The following is a 20,845-nucleotide window of genomic DNA, read 5'->3' as shown; positions in this document are numbered from 1 at the left end:
CCCCCCCCCCCACCCAAAAAAAATATCATTGAATATAAAAGAAAAGATAAATAGAGAGAAAGATAGCTAACATTAAAGATTTAAATGACACTTATTTATAAACCAAAAGAGAAGTAATATTTCATATTTAAAAAAAAGTCACAAAAAAGTAATATTTTTGAAAAATGCTATATCCACAACATTTTCATAACAAATTATAGGTGACAAGTTGTTATTGTTAAGGCAAAAAAGTAATCTTAGTGGTAAGTTTAAATTTGAACTAATAATAACTAATCATCTGTAATTTGTTATGAAAAATATTGTGAACGTAGCATTTCTCAATATTTTTAAGATAGATGTCTCTCGCCCTCCTCTCCCCAAACCAAAAAAAAAAAAAAAACACTTCAAAACTTGTTATCAACGTACTAATTTCTCTCAATGTTACATAGAAGTAACCCTTAACTTTCCTTAAAAACATTCTGAATTTGCTTTAGCCACAAAACACTTTTTTTTTTTTTTTTTTTGAGAATGAGCCACAAAACACTTAAAATTAAAGATTCTTGCAATATTATATGTAGGGACACGATTCTCAAGCGGCCCAACGATGACGTTGGGCTCGCGCGTGATGGATCCCTCACAATAAATTTTGTAGAGAGTGGGCTTGAAAGGCTGGAGTTGGGTCACGGGACGTTAGTACAGGCCGGACACTAGATAAACCTAGACTGGAAAAGGCTTTAGTCCGGTTATCTAAGCCCATTAACTTTATGAATTGAGGGATTGGGCTCCTCGGATCATGTCCGAGGAGCACTAGTGTATTCTCCGGTTACCCGTCAATGGGTTATCCCTGGTGGAGCGTATATACTTTCCGGGAATTCTCATTCTTGGAGTATTTTCCCAGAAGTGAGATGGGGATCCTTCACTTTGTTACCTTGCGTTTTCTTTTATACTAGCCTACGTTCATTATCCCCCGTCCACGTGTAGGGTCGACTTTTCCAGGACAGAGATTTGTCCCATCAGTCTAATCCCGAAATTGTAGGAGATGGTCCATAAAGCCTAAGAATCCGGCTATGTTAGGTGCGGTGTCACGTCAATGAAGGGTATTAGGGACTATTTCCCTGAGATAGTTTCTGATCTTTTAAGTTTGCTTGTATTCCACTTTCGTCAATGGGATTTTGGGTCCTCCGAGGATTGAGCGGTCCTCAGACGTATCTTTGGGCCACATCGGGCTCATTATTTTTGGGCTTGGGCCCTGGCCTCTTTTAGTTTGGGGCCTGTGGACTCCCTATAAGCGAGCGAGCCGGGTCCATAAACTATTGGGCCCCACAATAGCCCCTCAAAACCCTGCTGTCCAACGTCTTGGTTGGAAAGGTGGGTTTTGGTAATACCGAGCCTTAACTGCGGCTCATTTAATTCGGCCCTTGATCAACGTTGGCGACTCTTCACCTCCACGAGGAATGCGCCGGTCTACAAGATATTTCCCTCGATTTACGCGTGATGCGCTTATTCCGTTTGGTTATCCGTAGCACGCCTTTAATATCTCCCTTTTACGAGACCTCCCCAATCTAACGGTTACTGATAGCGTGGGGGAATGAAACGGATGCACATTTATTCGCAGATTTCCTTGGAGATCAGAACGTGTTACGCACCCTCGTCTTACTCCCCTATATAAAGAGAGAAGACAAAAGGTGATTCTCTCATATCTGAATCCCTCAGGCCCTTCTCATAGTTCACTTCTTCCGTCTGGTTATTCCTTATCCAATAATACATCCTCCATAATAGTCAGCCATGAATAAATCCTTCCTTTCTCAGAAACGCCATGTCCTAACAAAACTTGAGATGGCTCGGTCAGGACAAGGATGGCGGAGACTCAAGATTTGCCTCCCCATTCTTTTAGCCAAAATCCGAAGCAGGGACTCGTCACACCTCACTTCCGGTGTGACTGAGTCGAAAACCTCTCTTGTCATCTCCATCCGCTCTCTCATGAGCATACCTAATATGGCTCCCCTTCTCCCTCTGTTGCTCTTTTTACTTTCTTTTCATTGCTTCCCTCTTCTTCTCCTCCTTCCTACTCATGTCCTCCATCTTCTTTTTCCCTTGCTTTCTTCAGTGACAAGAGTTTGCTGAAGTGCTTCCATGTGTTCCAATTCTTCTTCCTTCTCCTTCTTCTCTGTAAAAGGTTCTTATCCTGATATGAGCAGTACTGAGGCAAAGATTTCAGAGAGACTTTGAAGGCGATTTCAGAAGACACCTGGCGGTTTACTTATCTGTATTACGGATGTTATTACTGCTTCGGCAGTTCATTTTTGTATAGGCTTGTGTAAGCCCTTCCTTGTACGTTGTAATAATAATTTTTTATATTAATAAAAGTTACTGTTATTCTATTTCGCATGTTCTGTTTATATGTTTTAATAAATTTGCAAGTTCTGCTCGGCACAATAGTATAGCATTTGAACCAATGACAACTAAGGCCAAAATACTTGCTAATAAAAAGACGTCATAATAACTTTAACAAAATTATTATTCGACATAACAATCCGACCAGTGAGGAACGAGACTTACCTTAACATTAGTCGCGATGGGGACTAAGTGCTTGATAAGGTGTAAGAAGTAATTATCCGAGGACATGTCACCCTTTCAATGAGCAATTTCCTTAGGCTAACGATCATCGGTTCGTTACGCCATATTCTTAACACACTGGCCTTAACCTTTTCCAGTATTTAAGCCGAGAAACTTCTCCATCCGAGTAGTTGATTTCTCAAAAGGCCTGAGTCCGAGGACTTCGCACAGCCAGGGTTTTGTTTAGGACTTATACTTTTTCTTTTAGGTGCTCGGTTTCCCCATAGGCTTGAGTCCGAGGGCCATGCAAGTCCTAGGTTCTGTCCAAGACTTATAAGATATCTTTTTTATGTTCTTGGTTTCCCTCTAGGCTTGAGTCCGAGGACCATGCAAGTCCTAGGTTCTGTCCAAGACTTATAAGATATCTTTTTCGTACTTGGTTTTCCCATAGGCTTGAGTCCGAGGACCATGCAAGTCCTAGGTTCTGTCCAAGACTCTTTGAGTTCAGATTCTCCCTTTCATAAGGCATTTCCCAAGGCGCCGAGCAGGGGTTGTCCTCGGCCACGGCCATTGCTCGGCGTGGGCCACAGTACCTGGGCCCTCACGCAAAGCGGGCCCGGGGCCACGAATCCACTTAGCCCATGAATTAAGAGATATTTCTGCAACTTCTGGCCACGTGGTACTCTCTGATGTCACAGTGACCGAGGTGCGCCTTTGCGAGGCTCTTTAATCTTGTGGTTGCAGTTGATGTTGGAAGTTGAGCCAGAACTGTTTTGTCTGTAGCGTTCCTTGGGACGCCGCGTGAGTTGACTGCTATCACCTTGTCTTTTCAAATAAATGGGAGGGAGAGAAAGTTGCTTTATATACGCACAAATCCTTCAGATTTTCTCCCACATCACAGCTTCCATATCCGGAGCTCTCCTCCCTTAGCATAACATGTTTAAGGCAAAGGTTGGGAAGAAAGAACTTTTTCCGCCGCAGATGCACCCTGCCTTCATGAGACTCAGAATAGTACGGTATGGGCGCAGGAAACTTAAGTTCAGGAGAATACTTCATTTCGACCGAGGGGGAAGGGAATCTTTCCCTCTTTTAGTCAAAATCCGAAGCAGGTTCTGTCCATGCCAGAATTTTGGTGTGGCAGAAGAAAGATTTTCCGCCATCAGCGCCTCTGCTTTGCGGCAGGCGTATATTTAGAGAAAGCCCCTCAACCTCCAACTCCCTGCACCTTTCTTTCAACGGTGTCAGGCTCAAGTTGGGTCTCTTTGGCTGTTTGAGTTGTGGGCATGTGAAAGCATTGAGGAAGAACAAGGTCTGGGGGCTGTAGCCAACCTCTCCTCTGACCTACTCCCTCAGCTTCATTTTATTCTCTTGTATCTTCCTTTCTTTTCGATTATGTAATGAGCTTTGATGCAAACTGATTCCAGCTTTTCATTGTACGCTGTACTATTTCTTTGTTTTAGTGGTAATGGAAATTTCTTTACTTGTGTTGGATACTGTTCCTTTGATTACACTACTTTGTGAGTGAGTGTGCCCCATGCGTGTGTTTCTTTCAGAATATTTAGAGCAAAATAGCTTGAAACATAATCTAACTAACTCCAATTTATCAATACTACCAGGCATTATATCGATAATTCATAGTAAATCAAACTTAGGAAACTAACCGGGATAATAGTCGAACACCCTGTGATAAGCGCGTGAACACCGTCCAAGGCCGATAACCTCTAAATAATCCATCCGAGCAATCGACTGGGAAGTAGGGGACTCCGACGGTGTTTTTTTTTTTTTTTTTTTTTTTTTTTTTTTTTTTTTTTTTTTTTTTTCCGTAGGCTTGGGTCCGAGGACCATGCAAGGCCTTGGTTCTGTCCAAAACTTGCATATTCTTTTAAGTAGTTGGTTTCCCCATAGGCTTGGGTCCGAGGACCATGCAAGGCCTTGGTTCTGTCCAAAACTAGTATATTTCTTTTAAGTAGTTGGTTTCCCCATAGGCTTGGGTCTGAGGACCATGCAAGGCCTTGGTTCTGTCCAAAACTTGTATATTTCTTTTAAGTAGTTGGTTTCCCCATAGGCTTGGGTCCGAGGACCATGTAAGGCCTTGGTTCTGTCCAAAACTTGTATATTTCTTTTAAGTAGTTGGTTTCCCCATAGGCTTGGGTCCGAGGACCATGCAAGGCCTTGGTTCTGTCCAAAACTTGCATATTCTTTTAAGTAGTTGGTTTCCCCATAGGCTTGGGTCCGAGGACCATGCAAGGCCTTGGTTCTGTCCAAAACTTGCATATTCTTTTAAGTAGTTGGTTTCCCCATAGGCTTGGATCCGAGGACCATGCAAGGCCTTGGTTCTGTCCAAAACTTGTATTTTCTTTTAAGTAGTTGGTTTCCCCATAGGCTTGGGTTCGAGGACCATGCAAGGCCTTGGTTCTGTCCAAAACTTGTATATTTCTTTTAAGTAGTTGGTTTCCCCATAGGCTTGGGTCCGAGGACCATGCAAGGCCTTGGTTCTGTCCAAAACTTGTATATTTCTTTTAAGTAGTTGGTTTCCCCATAGGCTTGGGTCCGAGGACCATGCAAGGCCTTGGTTCTGTCCAAAACTTGTATATTTCTTTTAAGTAGTTGGTTTCCCCATAGGCTTGGGTCCGAGGACCATGCAAGGCCTTGGTTCTGTCCAAAACTTGCATATTCTTTTAAGTAGTTGGTTTCCCCATAGGCTTGGGTCCGAGGACCATGCAAGGCCTTGGTTCTGTCCAAAACTTGCATATTCTTTTAAGTAGTTGGTTTCCCCATAGGCTTGGATCCGAGGACCATGCAAGGCCTTGGTTCTGTCCAAAACTTGTATTTTCTTTTAAGTAGTTGGTTTCCCCATAGGCTTGGGTTCGAGGACCATGCAAGGCCTTGGTTCTGTCCAAAACTTGTATATTTCTTTTAAGTAGTTGGTTTCCCCATAGTCTTGGGTCTGAGGACCATGCAAGGCCTTGGTTCTGTCCAAAACTTGTATATTTCTTTTAAGTAGTTGGTTTCCCCATAGGCTTGGGTCCGAGGACCATGCAAGGCCTTGGTTCTGTCCAAAACTTGTATATTTCTTTTAAGTAGTTGGTTTCCCCATAGGCTTGGGTCCGAGGACCATGCAAGGCCTTGGTTCTGTCCAAAACTTGCATATTCTTTTAAGTAGTTGGTTTCCCCATAGGCTTGGGTCCGAGGACCATGCAAGGCCTTGGTTCTGTCCAAAACTTGTATATTTCTTTTAAGTAGTTGGTTTCCCCATAGGCTTGGGTCCGAGGACCATGCAAGGCCTTGGTTCTGTCCAAAACTTGCATATTTCTTTTAAGTAGTTGGTTTCCCCATAGGCTTGGGTCCGAGGACCATGCAAGGCCTTGGTTCTGTCCAAAACTTGCATATTCTTTTAAGTAGTTGGTTTCCCCATAGGCTTGGATCCGAGGACCATGCAAGGCCTTGGTTCTGTCCAAAACTTGCATTTTCTTTTAAGTAGTTGGTTTCCCCATAGGCTTGGGTCCGAGGACCATGCAAGGCCTTGGTTCTGTCCAAAACTTGTATATTTCTTTTAAGTAGTTGGTTTCCCCATAGGCTTGGGTCCGAGGACCATGCAAGGCCTTGGTTCTGTCCAAAACTTGCATATTCTTTTAAGTAGTTGGTTTCCCCATAAGCTTGGGTCCGAGGACCATGCAAGGCCTTGGTTCTGTCCAAAACTTGCATATTCTTTTAAGTAGTTGGTTTCCCCATAGGCTTGGGTCCGAGGACCATGCAAGGCCTTGATTCTGTCCAAAACTTGTATATTTCTTTTAAGTAGTTGGTTTCCCCATAGGCTTGGGTCCGAGGACCATGCAAGGCCTTGGTTCTGTCCAAAACTTGTATATTTCTTTTAAGTAGTTGGTTTCCCCATAGGCTTGGGTCCGAGGACCATGCAAGGCCTTGGTTCTGTCCAAAACTTGTATATTTCTTTTAAGTAGTTGGTTTCCCCATAGGCTTGGGTCCGAGGACCATGCAAGGCCTTGGTTCTGTCCAAAACTTGCATATTCTTTTAAGTAGTTGGTTTCCCCATAGGCTTGGGTCCGAGGACCATGCAAGGCCTTGGTTCTGTCCAAAACTTGCATATTCTTTTAAGTAGTTGGTTTCCCCATAGGCTTGGGTCCGAGGACCATGCAAGGTCTTGGTTCTGTCCAAAACTTGTATATTTCTTTTAAGTAGTTGGTTTCCCCATAGGCTTGGGTCTGAGGACCATGCAAGGCCTTAGTTCTGTCCAAAACTTGTATATTCTTTTAAGTAGTTGGTTCCCCCATAGGCTTGGGTCCGAGGACCATGCAAGGCCTTGGTTCTGTCCAAAACTTGTATATTTCTTTTAAGTAGTTGGTTTCCCCATAGGCTTGGGTCCGAGGACCATGCAAGGCCTTGGTTCTGTCCAAAACTTGTATATTTCTTTTAAGTAGTTGGTTTCCCCATAGGCTTGGGTCCGAGGACCATGCAAGGCCTTGGTTCTGTCCAAAACTTGTATATTTCTTTTAAGTAGTTGGTTTCCCCATAGGCTTGGGTCCGAGGACCATGCAAGGCCTTAGTTCTGTCCAAAACTTGTGAGATCTCTTTTGTTAAGTAGTCTTTTCTCTATACTGATTTATTTTTCGAAGGTCGGCCCCTAGGCCAGGGAGGGAGGAGTTGGCTCGAGGCCGGAAGCCCCTAGAGCTGCCCGCTCCGTTAGCAGTGCAAGGCGTAACCCCTAGCGGAGGCTTATGGCGGAACAACAACTGTACGTCGCCGGAGATGGGAAAAACTCGTGAATCTCTGCTTGCTGGAGAGCTGACTCATGCGCCACCCGTGCCAACGCGCAAGCCTTCCCACAGACGGCGCCAATTGTAGGGACACGATTCTCAAGCGGCCCAACGATGACGTTGGGCTTGCGCGTGATGGATCCCTCACAATAAATTTTGTAGAGAGTGGGCTTGAAAGGCTGGAGTTGGGTCACGGGACGTTAGTACAGGCCGGACACTAGATAAACCTAGACTGGAAAAGGCTTTAGTCCGGTTATCTAAGCCCATTAACTTTATGAATTGAGGGATTGGGCTCCTCGGATCATGTCCGAGGAGCACTAGTGTATTCTCCAGTTACCCGTCAATGGGTTATCCCTGGTGGAGCGTATATACTTTCCGGGAATTCTCATTCTTGGAGTATTTTCCCAGAAGTGAGATGGGGATCCTTCACTTTGTTACCTTGCGTTTTCTTTTATACTAGCCTACGTTCATTATCCCCCGTCCACGTGTAGGGTCGACTTTTTCAGGACAGAGATTTGTCCCATCAGTCTAATCCCGAAATTGTAGGAGATGGTCCATAAAGTCTAAGAATCCGGCTCTGTTAGGTGCGGTGTCACGTCAATGAAGGGTATTAGGAACTATTTCCCTGAGATATTTTCTGATCTTTTAAGTTTGCTTGTATTCCACTTTCGTCAATGGGATTTTGGGTCCTCCGAGGACTGAGCGGTCCTCGGACGTATCTTTGGGCCACATCGGGCTCATTATTTTTGGGCTTGGGCCCTGGCCTCCTTTAGTTTGGGGCCTATGGACTCCCTATAAGCGAGCGAGCTGGGCCCATAAACTATTGGGCCCCACATTATATATCTATAGTTAAAAAATAAAAAATAAAAAACTATCAAGATCAATTTTGAATAAAATGAGGAAGTTGAATTTTTATTTTTTATTTTTTTGTAACAACAATTCTCCTAATAAAAAAAGAACAAGTTGGGTTAGATTTTTCACATTATTTATAACATGGGTGACGATTGTGATTGGGCTAATATAATTTTTCACATAACCTTTGTACGAGCATACTTTTTTTTTTCTTTTTTTATGGGGTGTACGAGCATACTATTGACACACTCTTCTCCACATGTTACTCTTGATTTACACTATTAGAAAAACAATAAGTTTAACCACATAATAAATGTCTTAATATTTGTCACAAGTGTCGATAGAGCATATTGTGATTATTGATAATGTGCAAATTTCTTGACTAGGTGGTTACATGTCTGACTAGGTAGTTTATACAGTGTTTATACAGTAGACAGACCTTTGATGACCACAAATTTTCATACTACAATAACCACCTGAGAGAAGAGAAGTTACAGAGATATATCCATATATCTGACCCCACAACTTTCACAAAGTAATTAACACAACTTACTTCATCCTCAAGGATTATTATTATTGTTATTTTTTAAATTCTAAGATCACATTTTAAATCACAACTTTTATCAAAATTGTCTATAATGCAAACAACAAATGATGAAACAAAAATGATGAGTTTATATGAAAATGATTAGCAATCAATTACAATATATCACATACGACAGTTATAACAAAAGTTGTAACAATTTACTGTATTACTAAAATTATTCATTTTTTTTTGGATAAAAACTAGAATTACTCAATTAAAAAGCTGTTATAGCTTTGAACATTTTTTTTGATAGGATAGTGTTAAAAATTAAAAGCCAAGGCCTTGTCTGGTATGTGAGTTTAAACACATGTTTTTATTTTTTAAATAATATTATATATTTTTTCACACACTTTTTCACCCACACATATTTCCAAAAAAAACTGAAAACTGTTATTTAAATACAAGTACCAAACGAGCTCAAATTACCTATATATAAATTGAGAGAATCACACTTCAAAGAAACAAAAATCCTCCAAAACCCAATTACAACATTTTTCCTACACTTGGATTTTGGATGCACTTCCAAAAAAAATGCATTCAAATCCAAACCATTCAACATTGTCAGTGCTCCCAAAGCGCATAATCATAATGCGACACGGCGAGTCAAGGGGCAATTTGGACTATTCAGCCTACAGCACAACCCCGGACCACCAAATCCCGCTCACCGAAGTGGGCCTGGCCCAGGCCCAAGACGCCGGGGCCCGACTCCGCCACCTCATCTCCACAGCCTCCTCCACGGACTCGTGGCGCGTGCACTTCTACGTGTCCCCATACGCCCGCGCCCAATCGACGCTGAGAGAACTGGGTCGGAGCTTCACGAAGAAACGGATCATAGGGGTCCGAGAAGAGTGTCGGATCCGAGAGCAAGACTTCGGGAACTTCCAGGTGGAAGAGAGGATGAAAGCGACCAAACGAACGCGCCAGATGTTCGGTCGTTTCTTCTATCGTTTCCCTGAAGGCGAGTCCGCTGCTGACGTCTTCGACCGCGTTTCTAGTACGTCTTCTCTTTCTGTTTTCTTTCTTCTTCTTTTGTTCTGTGTGTACGCTTTTTTTTTTTTAATGGAAAGACGCATCTTTTGCTCACAAATAAGCATGCTGCTATATCGACTGACATGAAAATAAAAAAACATTACGTAACTCAATGCATTAGGCTAAAATCCCATGTTCAGCTAACTCCTAGAGGTGCATGAATCTTCTTGTTCAAATGATGCTTACACCATTGAATCAAAGACGGGCCAGCCTTCCTCAGTTTCCCATGGCGAACCTCATTTCTTTTAGTCCATCTCCCACTGAGCATCCATAGAATATACCATAGGAAATCAAAAAAAGTTCTGAAAAGGAATCGCTGACAAAAGAGAGAAGAGAGTTGAAGAACCCCATGTCCCCCGAGCCTTAGAGCAATCCCAAAATAGGTGGAACAGAGATTCAGATGTACCTCCACATTCCTCAAAAGTGCTGTCTACCAATACATGTCTACGTACCATATTATCGTATGAGGGATTTGGATCTCTTCCAAAACAGACGCGTACAACTCCCGTCAGAACTAGAGCCCATCTCCCTGTTAGTCTCAAAATCCAAAGCCACCTTATAAGCACTTCTAACAGTGAAAAAAACCATTTGAAGTTTCCGCCCAAACCCGTTTGACGCTTGTTCTTATTGTTATCCTTGTTTTCATTCATTTCTGTAATGTGTGTGCGCTTTGTTTTTGAAAATGCCAAGGATCAAACTACAAAGTATGCCCATCACAACTTCTAATACAATGGACTGATCTATGAGTCCAAAATGGTGGACAAGAAGTACTATAAAATGTTAATAAAACAAAAAAGACTGGCCGGTATACGGTTAAATATTAAGCCTTTTACCAAATTATCCAATCTAAATTTTTATTTGAATAAGTTCTAGCTATAGAAAGTCAGAAACACACAATTAAGAACTTCTTTATAGACTGCCAGAGACTTTCCCTCAAACTTTGAATCAGAGTTTGGCTGTTTAATTAGGTTCTCCGAACTATAATAGTTATATGAAATTACATTGCAAGTGCAGTATTCAATTTCTTATGTTGGAATTTCTGTTTGCTTGTGCACATGTGCTATTGGTACTAGAAAATTAGACTTAGCTTTAACTGGCCTGAATTTGATGCTTCCCAAGTGAGCAAAGTAGCAGCCACAAAATCCGACCTTTTTCTTAAAAAAAAAAAAAAAAAAAACCGACCTAACTTGAAATCCTTTAGTGAATGTTCTTTGAGGGATTTTCCTGTTTTGAATTATTATTCCAGTAAAATGGAAATGCCATTCCTGTCCTATGCAGTAAATTGCAATACAAGAATTTGTATTGGGTGGTATATAATGGGGGTGGGGGTGGTTGTTGAGCCCTGTTAGTTATGGTCTGTTTGGATAGAGGGGGGAAGTAGGAGGAGTAGAGTAGAGTAAGCTAAAATTGAGTTAATTTTATACTAAATCTACTCTACTCTCCCTTCCCCTCTCTCAATCAAAACAGACCATTAGTTGGAAGTATATTCCTAAAATGAGGAATTATTTACAAATTTTGTGTCACTGAAATGCGGAATTGAAGTGGGAATTTGAATCTTACAGGTTTTCTTGAATCACTGTGGAGGGACATAGACATGAACAGGCTTCACCATGACCCTTCCCATGACTTGACTCTTATAATCGTCTCACATGGGCTAACCTCACAGGTCTTCCTCATGAAGTGGTTCAAGTGGACTGTTGAGCAATTTGAGCGCCTAAACAATCTTGGGAACTGTGAATTCCGAGTGATGGAATTAGGAGATGGTGGAGAATACAGCTTAGCAATCCATCACACAGAGGAGGAAATGCATGAATGGGGACTTGATGCTGATATGATAGCTGACCAAAAATGGCGAATCAATGCCCACAAGGGTGCATTGAATGGAAATTGTCCCTGGTATCTTGATGCTTTCTTTGACCATCTAGATGACTCGGATGACAATGAAGACAGTGTGGACGAATCCTCAATTGATTCTTCTAGACTCTAGTGTATGTGCATAGGTTGTCCAGAACTTGAATTGGAAGTTCTTTCGATTTTCTTGATTGTGTTTTGTGCAGTGTACTTCAAATATTGGAATGGGAAAGTTGACGTTAATCTGGCCGTAAAGCCATGGTGTAAAAATCAAAATTTATTCTTTCAATTTGAGAGTTGGGAAGAAGAAAATCAGTTCAAAACTCTGAAGAATTGTTGTGATATTGGCTTCCTTGTTACAGATTGAACAAAAACAAAGACCACATTCATGGATATTTTGGCATACAAAAATTCAAGTTCAATTGTAGCGTGATCTTTTTCAATAAACTGGTGCTTCTGAATGTGTAAAAATCTGCTATATTTATCCTACATTGCTAGGTGAAGTAAAAAATATAGTGCATTGCATCAACTTATACAAAATTTGTTGTCTATTTTAACATAAAAACCTATTTTTTCTTCTATTTTACATAACTATTTTTCAGAAATATCCACATTAGATTATCTATTTTACATTTTATTTTATTTAAATAATCATTTTTTATTTTTTTTTTAGGAATATGATGAGAGCATGAAGTGAGAGAAAAAAAAAATTAAAATAATAAAATACAAAGCTGCAGTAAGTAACTTTACAAATTTACACATTTTTAACTTGACTGATATGGGTAATTTTGGATCTTGGATATGTAAAATTGAATCATTATTTTATTTTTCATTTTTGGATGCATTTTGTGCTTGACAGAGAATATTTAGCTCTTTACTTATAAAGATTTTGTATTTTTTTTTTTTAAGAAGATGAGAACTTGCACGTTAGACACCTTTTTTGACATGCAATGTGACATATTTGAATCATTGAATGCAGACTTTTAAATGATAGCATCAATGATCAAACTAGCAAATACAAAAGATGCAAAAAAGCCTAGTTTGCACTATGTTGGCATTACTTTCTTTGCATTTTTTGATAGAAAATTTCACTTCAGTTGATCAGATGCAAACAAACCGAGTAATGAGCTATCCAAATATTGGAAGTTGTTGCCAACAAGTCAAGCTAAGTTATTGCCTTTGAAACGTATTTCCTTATTTGCACCCATCACATTAGTGTTCTTCTAGTTTAAATGGAAAGTTAATGTTAACTAGGTGATAGTTAGCCTAAAAAACCATCAATAAGTTCTAATAGTTGATTCAGATAATAGTTTAGGTGACAACGATTACTTGAATGACATGAATTTTTGATATCTTGTGCACTATGCCTGGTACTATTGTACTGACATCTTGTGGACTATGCCTGGAACTTTAACAAAAAATTGTTTGGAGTTTCTGTCAAATTTAAAATAGGATTAAAATATAAGTCCGTTTAATTTGTAATTAGAACAAATAATTGTGATTTTTTTTTAATAATGAATAAAGTATGAGTACTGAGAATTGTTGGGCTGCGTAAGCTTAAAAAAAAAAAATTATAATAAATAAAGAATGAGAATTGAGAATAGTTGGGCTGTATAAGCTGCAAAAAGAACTAGATTTTGAAAATAAATATTTTGAACAATAATATTAGTTTCCTAAAAATGGATTATCATTTAAAAGCAATCCAAGTGATCTCCCAAAAGTAAAATTCTGATTTTTTTTTCTTAAGCACATCCAAATGAAAAACCTGAGCTGAATTAGTAATTGAGTTTCAATTAAACTCTATAAAGCAAAAAGATATAGTTATCTATTTTTCGTGATATGATATTAATTTATTTTTATGATATGTTTTAGCCAAGTTTTCACACGATGTGCATTCCATTTTGTTATTAGTTTCCTCCATTATTTTAATAAATTTTCAAATAGAAAGATAATTTATTAATTTTTTCAAATATTTCAATAATTTTCCTTTCAAAAATGGTAATATTCTGTGTTCTAATTTATAGGCAAAATCACAAAACCGAAAGATAATTAAAGTAGTTTAGTGATATGATCATACTAAATGTATTTATAAATTTGAGAATTGTATGATATAGTAAGTTCCATGCTTAATCAAGAATGCAAATATCCTTTTAAAAAAAAAAGAAAAAAAAGAAGAATGCAAATGTTGTTTTGATAAAATCAAAATGCAAATGTCCTTCAACTATTTTCTTTTACTTTTTTTTATGGGATTTTCTTTACATTCTTGACTGTGTGTTAATATATATATATATATATATATATATATTTTTTTTTTTGTTGGGTATGTTTTAAAATTTAAGCCCATGATATTTTGTTGTAAAGCCCAAGCCCATGCTCTAGAATTTTCCTTGGCTGGCGTGGGAATTTTTTGCAACAAACAAAACCCTCAATCTTCTCATATTTCATTATAAAATAGTCAACCACACCTTCCCATGTTTAATTTTGCAGAAAATACATAGCGGCTTGTGACATCAATGGAAAAGAAAATTCCTTTGTTTTTGCCTTTTCCTTTTTCACTCTAATCATCTTTAGCTACTTCCTTTTTTTAGAGCTCTAAAACTATCAAAATTTCAGCATATATGATATTAGTTAAATATATATTACTTTTGATACTCTAGCTACTTTGTTTTTGCTGAAAATTTTCTCTTGGGCATTTGTGACGAGTTCGAAACTCTGTTTGTGAGTGCACATTAACAGAATTGCCATTGCATCCTGGAGAGTGACCACCTGAGCCATTTGCACCAACTGATTCATTCCAGTAGAGGCGAAATCGCTTCTTAAGGATAGTGGATTTAGTTCCGTGCCTCGGCGATAAGTTTTACTTAATCCTTAATTTTATACGTTTTTGTACTTGTTTATCTTGCTTATAAGTTTATTTGAGCATATCTTGTTTTATTGATATATTATTGATATTACTTTGTAACTTTGTTAATCAATTTGGACAATTTTCCAAACTATACTTCCAACAATCTTAAGAAGCGATTTATGTTCTTATTGATTAAAAAAATGTATGATGTTCCTAATATTGTCTTAGAATCTGAGGCATCACTTGTTTCGAAAATGAAGTTAGTCAATAACATTACTGATTGAGTAGTGGATACTGGGGCTACTAGACACATTTGCTTCAGCAAGGAGTCATTTCTTAATTATGAGGAAGTAATAGATGAAGAGAATGTTTATTTGGGAGACTCTGGTACTGCAAGAGTTGCTAGAAGGGGTAAGGTACTTTTGAAATTTACTTCAGGTAAGTCTGTAGCCTTGCACTCTATTCTTCATGTTCCTAACATGCGTAGAAATTTAGTGTCTGGGTTCTTGCTCAATAAGGTAGGCCTAAAAATTGTTTTTGAATCTAATAAGATCGTTCTTAGTCAAAATGGTGATTTTGTGGGCAATGGATTTTGTCATGAAGGCTTATTTGTGCTTGAAACTGATTATGAGAACATGAATATATCTAGTAACTCTTCTGCTTATATTGTTGAATCTTTGGATCTTTGGCATGGTAGGCTAGGGCATGTTAGCCATCAAAAGAATGAAACAAACGAGCCTAATACCAAACTTAACTAATTCAGAGCATTCAAAGTGTGAAATATGTGTAGAAGCAAAACATTTCAAAAAACCTTTCAAAACTGCTAAAAGGAGCTTTGAACTTTTAGAACTCATTCATAGTGACTTAGGAGACTTCAAAAATTATACGAGTAGAGGAGGTAAAAAATATTATATGACATTTATAGATGACTACTCTAGATATACAAGAGTATACCTCTTAAGTAGTAAAGATGAAGCTGAAAACATGTTCATAAAATTTAAAACAGTAGTTGAAAATCAGAAAAATAAGAAAATTAAAAATAGAGGAGGAGAATATGGTTCAGCTTTGTTTAAAAAATTTTGTGAAGAAAATGATATTATTCATGAAGTCACTGCACCTTGTACACCTGAACGAAATGGAATAGCTGAAAGGAAAAATAGAACCCTAAAGGATATGATGAATGCCATGCTTATTAGCTCTGGTCTTCCTTCCAACATGTGGGGGGAGGCTATCCTTTCTGCATGTCATGTATTAAACAGGGTCCCACATGAAAAGATTAGAAAAACTCCATATGAACTATGGGAAGGACATGCACCAAACTTAGGATACTTGAAGGTGTGGGGTTGTTTGGTAAAAGTTGGAATTCCTAAACCACATAAAGAAAAGATAGGTCCTAAAATCAAGGATAGTGTCTTCATAGGATATGCCCAAAATAGTCCTGCCTATAGGTGCTTAGTTTTGGAGACTAACACTATAGTGGAGACTAGGGATGCTGATTTCTTTGAGCATATTTTTCCCATGAAGAGAACGAGACTCACTAATGAGTCTTCATCAATCATACCCCAAGTGAGATCAAGTTCAAACTTAGATGAAAACCACTCAACACAAGAGTTAAGACATAGTAAAAGACCTAAAAACGGAACCAACTTTGGGCCTGACTTTATCACTGCCTTTCTCATTGAAGATGACCCAAAAACTTATCAAGAGGCCATGAAATCAGTAGATGCAACCTTTTGGAAGGATGCAACCCATAGTGAGTTAGAATCAATTATGGCTAACCATACGTGGGAATTAGTTGAACTCCCTAGAGGATGCAAAACCATTGGTTGCAAATGGGTGTTTAAAAAGAAATTAAAGGCAGATGGGTCCATAGACAAATTCAAAGCTAGACCAATGGCAAAAGGGTATTGTAGGGTGACGAATTTGGGGCTCAGGCCCAACAGGTGGGAGATTCTGGCCCAAAAGTCCTTCAACAATGAATTTGTAGAGAGTAGGTTATAGAACTAGGTCTTTGACAGGAGAAACGAAGTTATGACCAAGCCATGCAACCAGTTGGACGTAGGGATATTCCTTCAAACTTTTGGAGGAACGGTCCCTGAGGCTGTTCCTGCTACTTCTCTCTCTTTTCTCCTTCTTTATCCTTTCTTCTTTCTGTCTGCGGTCCCTTTTCCATGGGGATCTTCTTCCCTTATATAGCATCCTTCCTGAGATCATGTCCCTACACTTGTCAGTCATCCGATCCTCCACTCGAGTGCCTGTCCCATAGGTCATCCTCCCTCCTTTCTGTGAGTTGCACTGGCCAAGATCATTCTGCGTTCCTGTCCCTTCCACATTAATGCGGCTGGAAAAGTAGTTCCTTGGCATTTAATGCGGCAGTTATGATTGTCCCCCCCCCTTCCTGAGTGTCACGCACTGTTCCTTCGTATTGGGTGAACTTTCGCCAAGTATGGGGTGCAAATTGGACACTTACTTGGTGAGTCCGAGGAGGTGTTCCTCCTCGGACGCCCCTTAGCAGGTCCGGCCCATCATGATTGGGACGGGATTTCCTACGCCCATGCCTTTTCTTCTTTATCGTGGCTGGGCTTGGTACATGAGCTACGGCCCAACATCAACTGACAGACTTTACCCACCACAATAGCCCCTCAAAATGCCGGCCTTTTTTGAGTCCGAGGAGAAAATGCGGGATTTTGATACTCACTAGACGGCTCGTGGCGTACCACTGCTTCACACGTGGAAGGGGGAAGGCACGCCTTTACGTGCTTCATTAATGTTGTGGGCAGTTGGTGACTCAGGGGGAAGTAACCGCAGCTTTTGAGGTTTTACACTCGCTCAATCCAACGGTTGGAGGCAGGATCTACGGTGGACAGCGTCTCGCATGCCTTAGACGCGAGCGCGTCTGTTCGACTTCTACCGAGTATAATAGGTTGTGAGGGCGTTCGTCTCTCATTTTTGACGAGCTTTCCAATATTCAGAACTTCTCAGAGCCTATTCCTTCAGCCTGTTCTTGCTTCCGCTGCCATTCTCTTGAAGACTCCTTCGAACCTCTTACCCGTAAGTTCGCGCTTCTTCTCCATTATTCTTCATTAATCATACTGCCTTCAAGTTGTTTTTAGGATTAGAGGGGATGGGTAGGCTTGAGAAACTGGTAGATTCTCCGGCCGGTATGGCGGGCTTCAGGGCGAAGTATCGTATCCCACCGGAGGTAGGGCTAGAGTACTGTCATCTGGAGGACATTTTGATGAAACGGAGAACAGAAGAGGTCGCAATTCCGATGATAGCCTTCGTGGAAGGAGGAATGACTATTCCGATGGGGAGAATAACTAGGGACTATCTGCGTGGTCATAGGTTGGCCCCCCATCAATGCACCGCTAATGTATTCCGGATCCTGGGGTGTGTCGAAACCCTGAACGATCAGATGAACCTCGGCCTCTCATGGCACGACGTGGTTCATCTTTACGAATGCCATAAGCTCGGCGACACATACTATCTAAAGTCTAGGGTCGACGCAGTGAGGTTGATATCTTGCCTTTCGAAGTCTAGCAAAGGCTTGAAGGACGACCATTTGATCGTCTCCGGGCCATGGTCTGACGGCCCTCACTGTCCGACTAGGGAGGGAAAGCCAGGTGGGGTGTCGTAGAATTAGATGCCGTGGGGAGGATTTTGGTTTCAAGCTCCTCCACCCCTTTTTCCTTTACTTGCTTTAGATTTGTTGGTTTGATTGCATGTCTCCTCGGACTAACATAAATCGTTTGACGGCCTTTGCAGACAAGAAGCTAACCACTTCTCGGCTGAGCCTAGTCAATGTCTCGGCTCTAAATTACCTCCTGAGGTCCGAGATTTTTGTTAGCGGGGACGGACAACTACGGTCGGCTCCTTTGATTTTGGATTATACTCCGCTCACTCGAGCCCAGGTAGAAGCCGGACAAGCAATAAGGGCCGGTAGTCTGAGATTAGCACGGATTGACGTGTCCATACCAGGGTTCCTCGCTGATACAGACTTGCCTCCAATTCAGTTACCTCCCCAACGCGTTTTTCCCCCAGTAGTTATCCCAGAGGTGGAGTCCGGCTCTTCGCATTCATCCTTAGAGGATCAGATAGACCGGTTCCAATTTACTGAGGAAGGGGAGGCTTCGGTTAGAGTAGTAGAGATCTCCGACTCTGACGCTGATTTGGACCGTGCCTCAGCGGCTCCTGGTACTGGTTTGGTCATCGCACAGCCTGATCTTAGCGAGGACACAGAGGAAAAAGAAGGAATGGACCTCCAGCCGAGGACTGGCCTCAGGGGTCTTTTATCCAACAGGTCCAAAGCGCAGACCTCTAAGGAGATCTCGAAAGGACAGGTCGTCTCCAAAGCCCCCGCTCTTCCTCCCCCACCCTCGTCGGGCGCGGCGCTGAAGCCTATGCCTAATCTAAAACGAAAAAGGCCTGTAGAAGAGGCAGAGGAGGGAGAGGTTGCCCGCGAGAAGGCCGGGCCTAAAAAGAAAAGCAAGGAGACAAAAGAGCCCCGAGAAAACAGAACCAGGTCCACTGAGAGCCGAGATGAGGCGGTCACTCAGAGGGGACCACGTACATGGTCTCCTCGGATCGAGCTAGATGGCGCTCCAATCCTCTGGGATGCGACCCTATGGGAGACCCAGCGCGAGCAAGCTTCATTCATGGCTGAAGCGTTGCAGCAGCCTCTACTCTTGCCCCGCGATATGGAAGGCCTCAGGAAGATTCGTCAGCCAGAGCTTTTCATGTCACTGAAGAGGGACATGGCCGTGGTAAGTGGAATCTTCTATCTTATCTTCGTGTTGAGAACCCTCTCATCGTCTTATCTTGGTATCGTCTTTATTTCCGTCTGAGTGCAGGTCACCCAACAGATTTATGTTGCTGAGGAGTGGGCCAAGCAAGCTCGAGAGGATGCGCATAAGGAGGCTCAGTCCCGTGCTACAGCTGAGAGGGCCGCGGGCGATCTCAAACGAGATCTTGATCGTAAGGATCATGAGCTGAAAGAAATAAAGAAGGCCAATGCGAGTGCAGAGGCTGGCCTGAAGAATGCTGAAAAGCAAACCGAAGAGCTGTGCAAGCAGCTCCGACACTCTGAGGAAAGACTGTCAGCGGAGCAACAAGCGGTGTCGGAGCTTAAGGCTGAGCTTGCAAGGGCAAAGGAGGAAACCCGCTTGTCCAGGGAGGCTGCGGAGAAGGCCATGGCGGCTTCGTATGAACGTGGGGTTCACGATACTGAGGAAAGATTGACCGAGGAAGTCGCCACTGTCTGCAGGGACTATGTCACCACGACCTGGGGATTGGCCATGGATAAGGCAGCCGTCCCCGCAGATTCTGATCTCAGGAAAGCTGAGAACATCTTTTACCCTGCGGAGATACGCGAGACTCCTGGGGAGGCTGCCTCCACTGAGCCTATTCCAGTAGATCCCCCTATTCCCGAGACTGGAGGCATGGAGCAAGCTACGCAGGGCCAGTCACCCGACGATAGTCTTCGCATCAGCGAGATCCTTGCCCAGGCCCAGGAGATCGCCCCGGAGAACCCAGCAGTGGATGATCAGCCTGCCCCAACTCAGGGCCCTTAGGGACGTAGAATAGGAATTCGTTTGTCCCCTTTTGTACTTTGTTTTGTTTGATCCTTGATAATGTTTCTGAACTGAATTACTTTAAACATTTTAAGACAAAAGTTATTTAATTACATATATCGCTGCTTTGCTTTATTTTGTTTTCGTCATGAATGAATATCGATCTTACTCTTTTACTGCTTAAAATCGAAGAGTAATGAATGAAGATGTTAGAGTTGCGACACTTTGTAGTTGAGCAACAACGATAACAATGTTGATTTTTCCTAAATCCATGGCTAAGAATCCGCGCAGGACTTGGACTCCCTTTAACGCTTTTCGCGAATCATGAAAGGTTATCCCTTGATGAAAGAATTGCGTGGTTAATTTCCCCCAAGTCTGTGGTCCGAGGAGCCATGCAGGACTTGGGTTCTGTTTAACGCTTATTGAAAATTGCCGCGTGGTTAATTTCCCCCAAGTCTGTGGTCCGAGGAGCCATGCAGGACTTGGGTTCTGTTTAACGCTTATTGAAAACTGCGGCGTGGTTAATTTCCCCCAAGTCTGTGGTCCGAGGAGCCATGCAGGACTTGGGTTCTGTTTAACGCTTATTGAAAATTGCCGCGTGGTTAATTTCCCCCAAGTCTGTGGTCCGAGGAGCCATGCAGGACTTGGGTTCTGTTTAACGCTTATTGAAAACTGCGGCGTGGTTAATTTCCCCCAAGTCTGTGGTCCGAGGAGCCATGCAGGACTTGGGTTCTGTTTAACGCTTATTGAAAACTGCCGCGTGGTTAATTTCCCCCAAGTCTGTGGTCCGAGGAGCCATGCAGGA

General features: G+C 41.5%; 1 protein-coding gene across 1 annotated transcript; it reads left to right on the top strand.

The window, feature by feature from the left end:
• Positions 1 to 9,188: 9,188 nt before the first annotated feature.
• On the top strand, positions 9,189 to 11,997 carry LOC126717160 (phosphoglycerate mutase-like protein AT74). The gene is made up of 2 exons (XM_050418554.1): positions 9,189 to 9,739; positions 11,337 to 11,997. Exons 1-2 carry the CDS (start codon positions 9,277 to 9,279, stop codon positions 11,759 to 11,761), a joined length of 888 nt encoding a protein of 295 aa, XP_050274511.1. The 5' UTR covers positions 9,189 to 9,276; the 3' UTR covers positions 11,762 to 11,997.
• The last annotated feature ends 8,848 nt before the right edge of the window (positions 11,998 to 20,845 follow it).

This window comes from Quercus robur, chromosome 3 (assembly GCF_932294415.1).
Source record: "Quercus robur chromosome 3, dhQueRobu3.1, whole genome shotgun sequence".
NCBI lineage: Eukaryota > Viridiplantae > Streptophyta > Magnoliopsida > Fagales > Fagaceae > Quercus > Quercus robur.
This window is presented reverse-complemented; position numbering and strand designations above follow the sequence as displayed.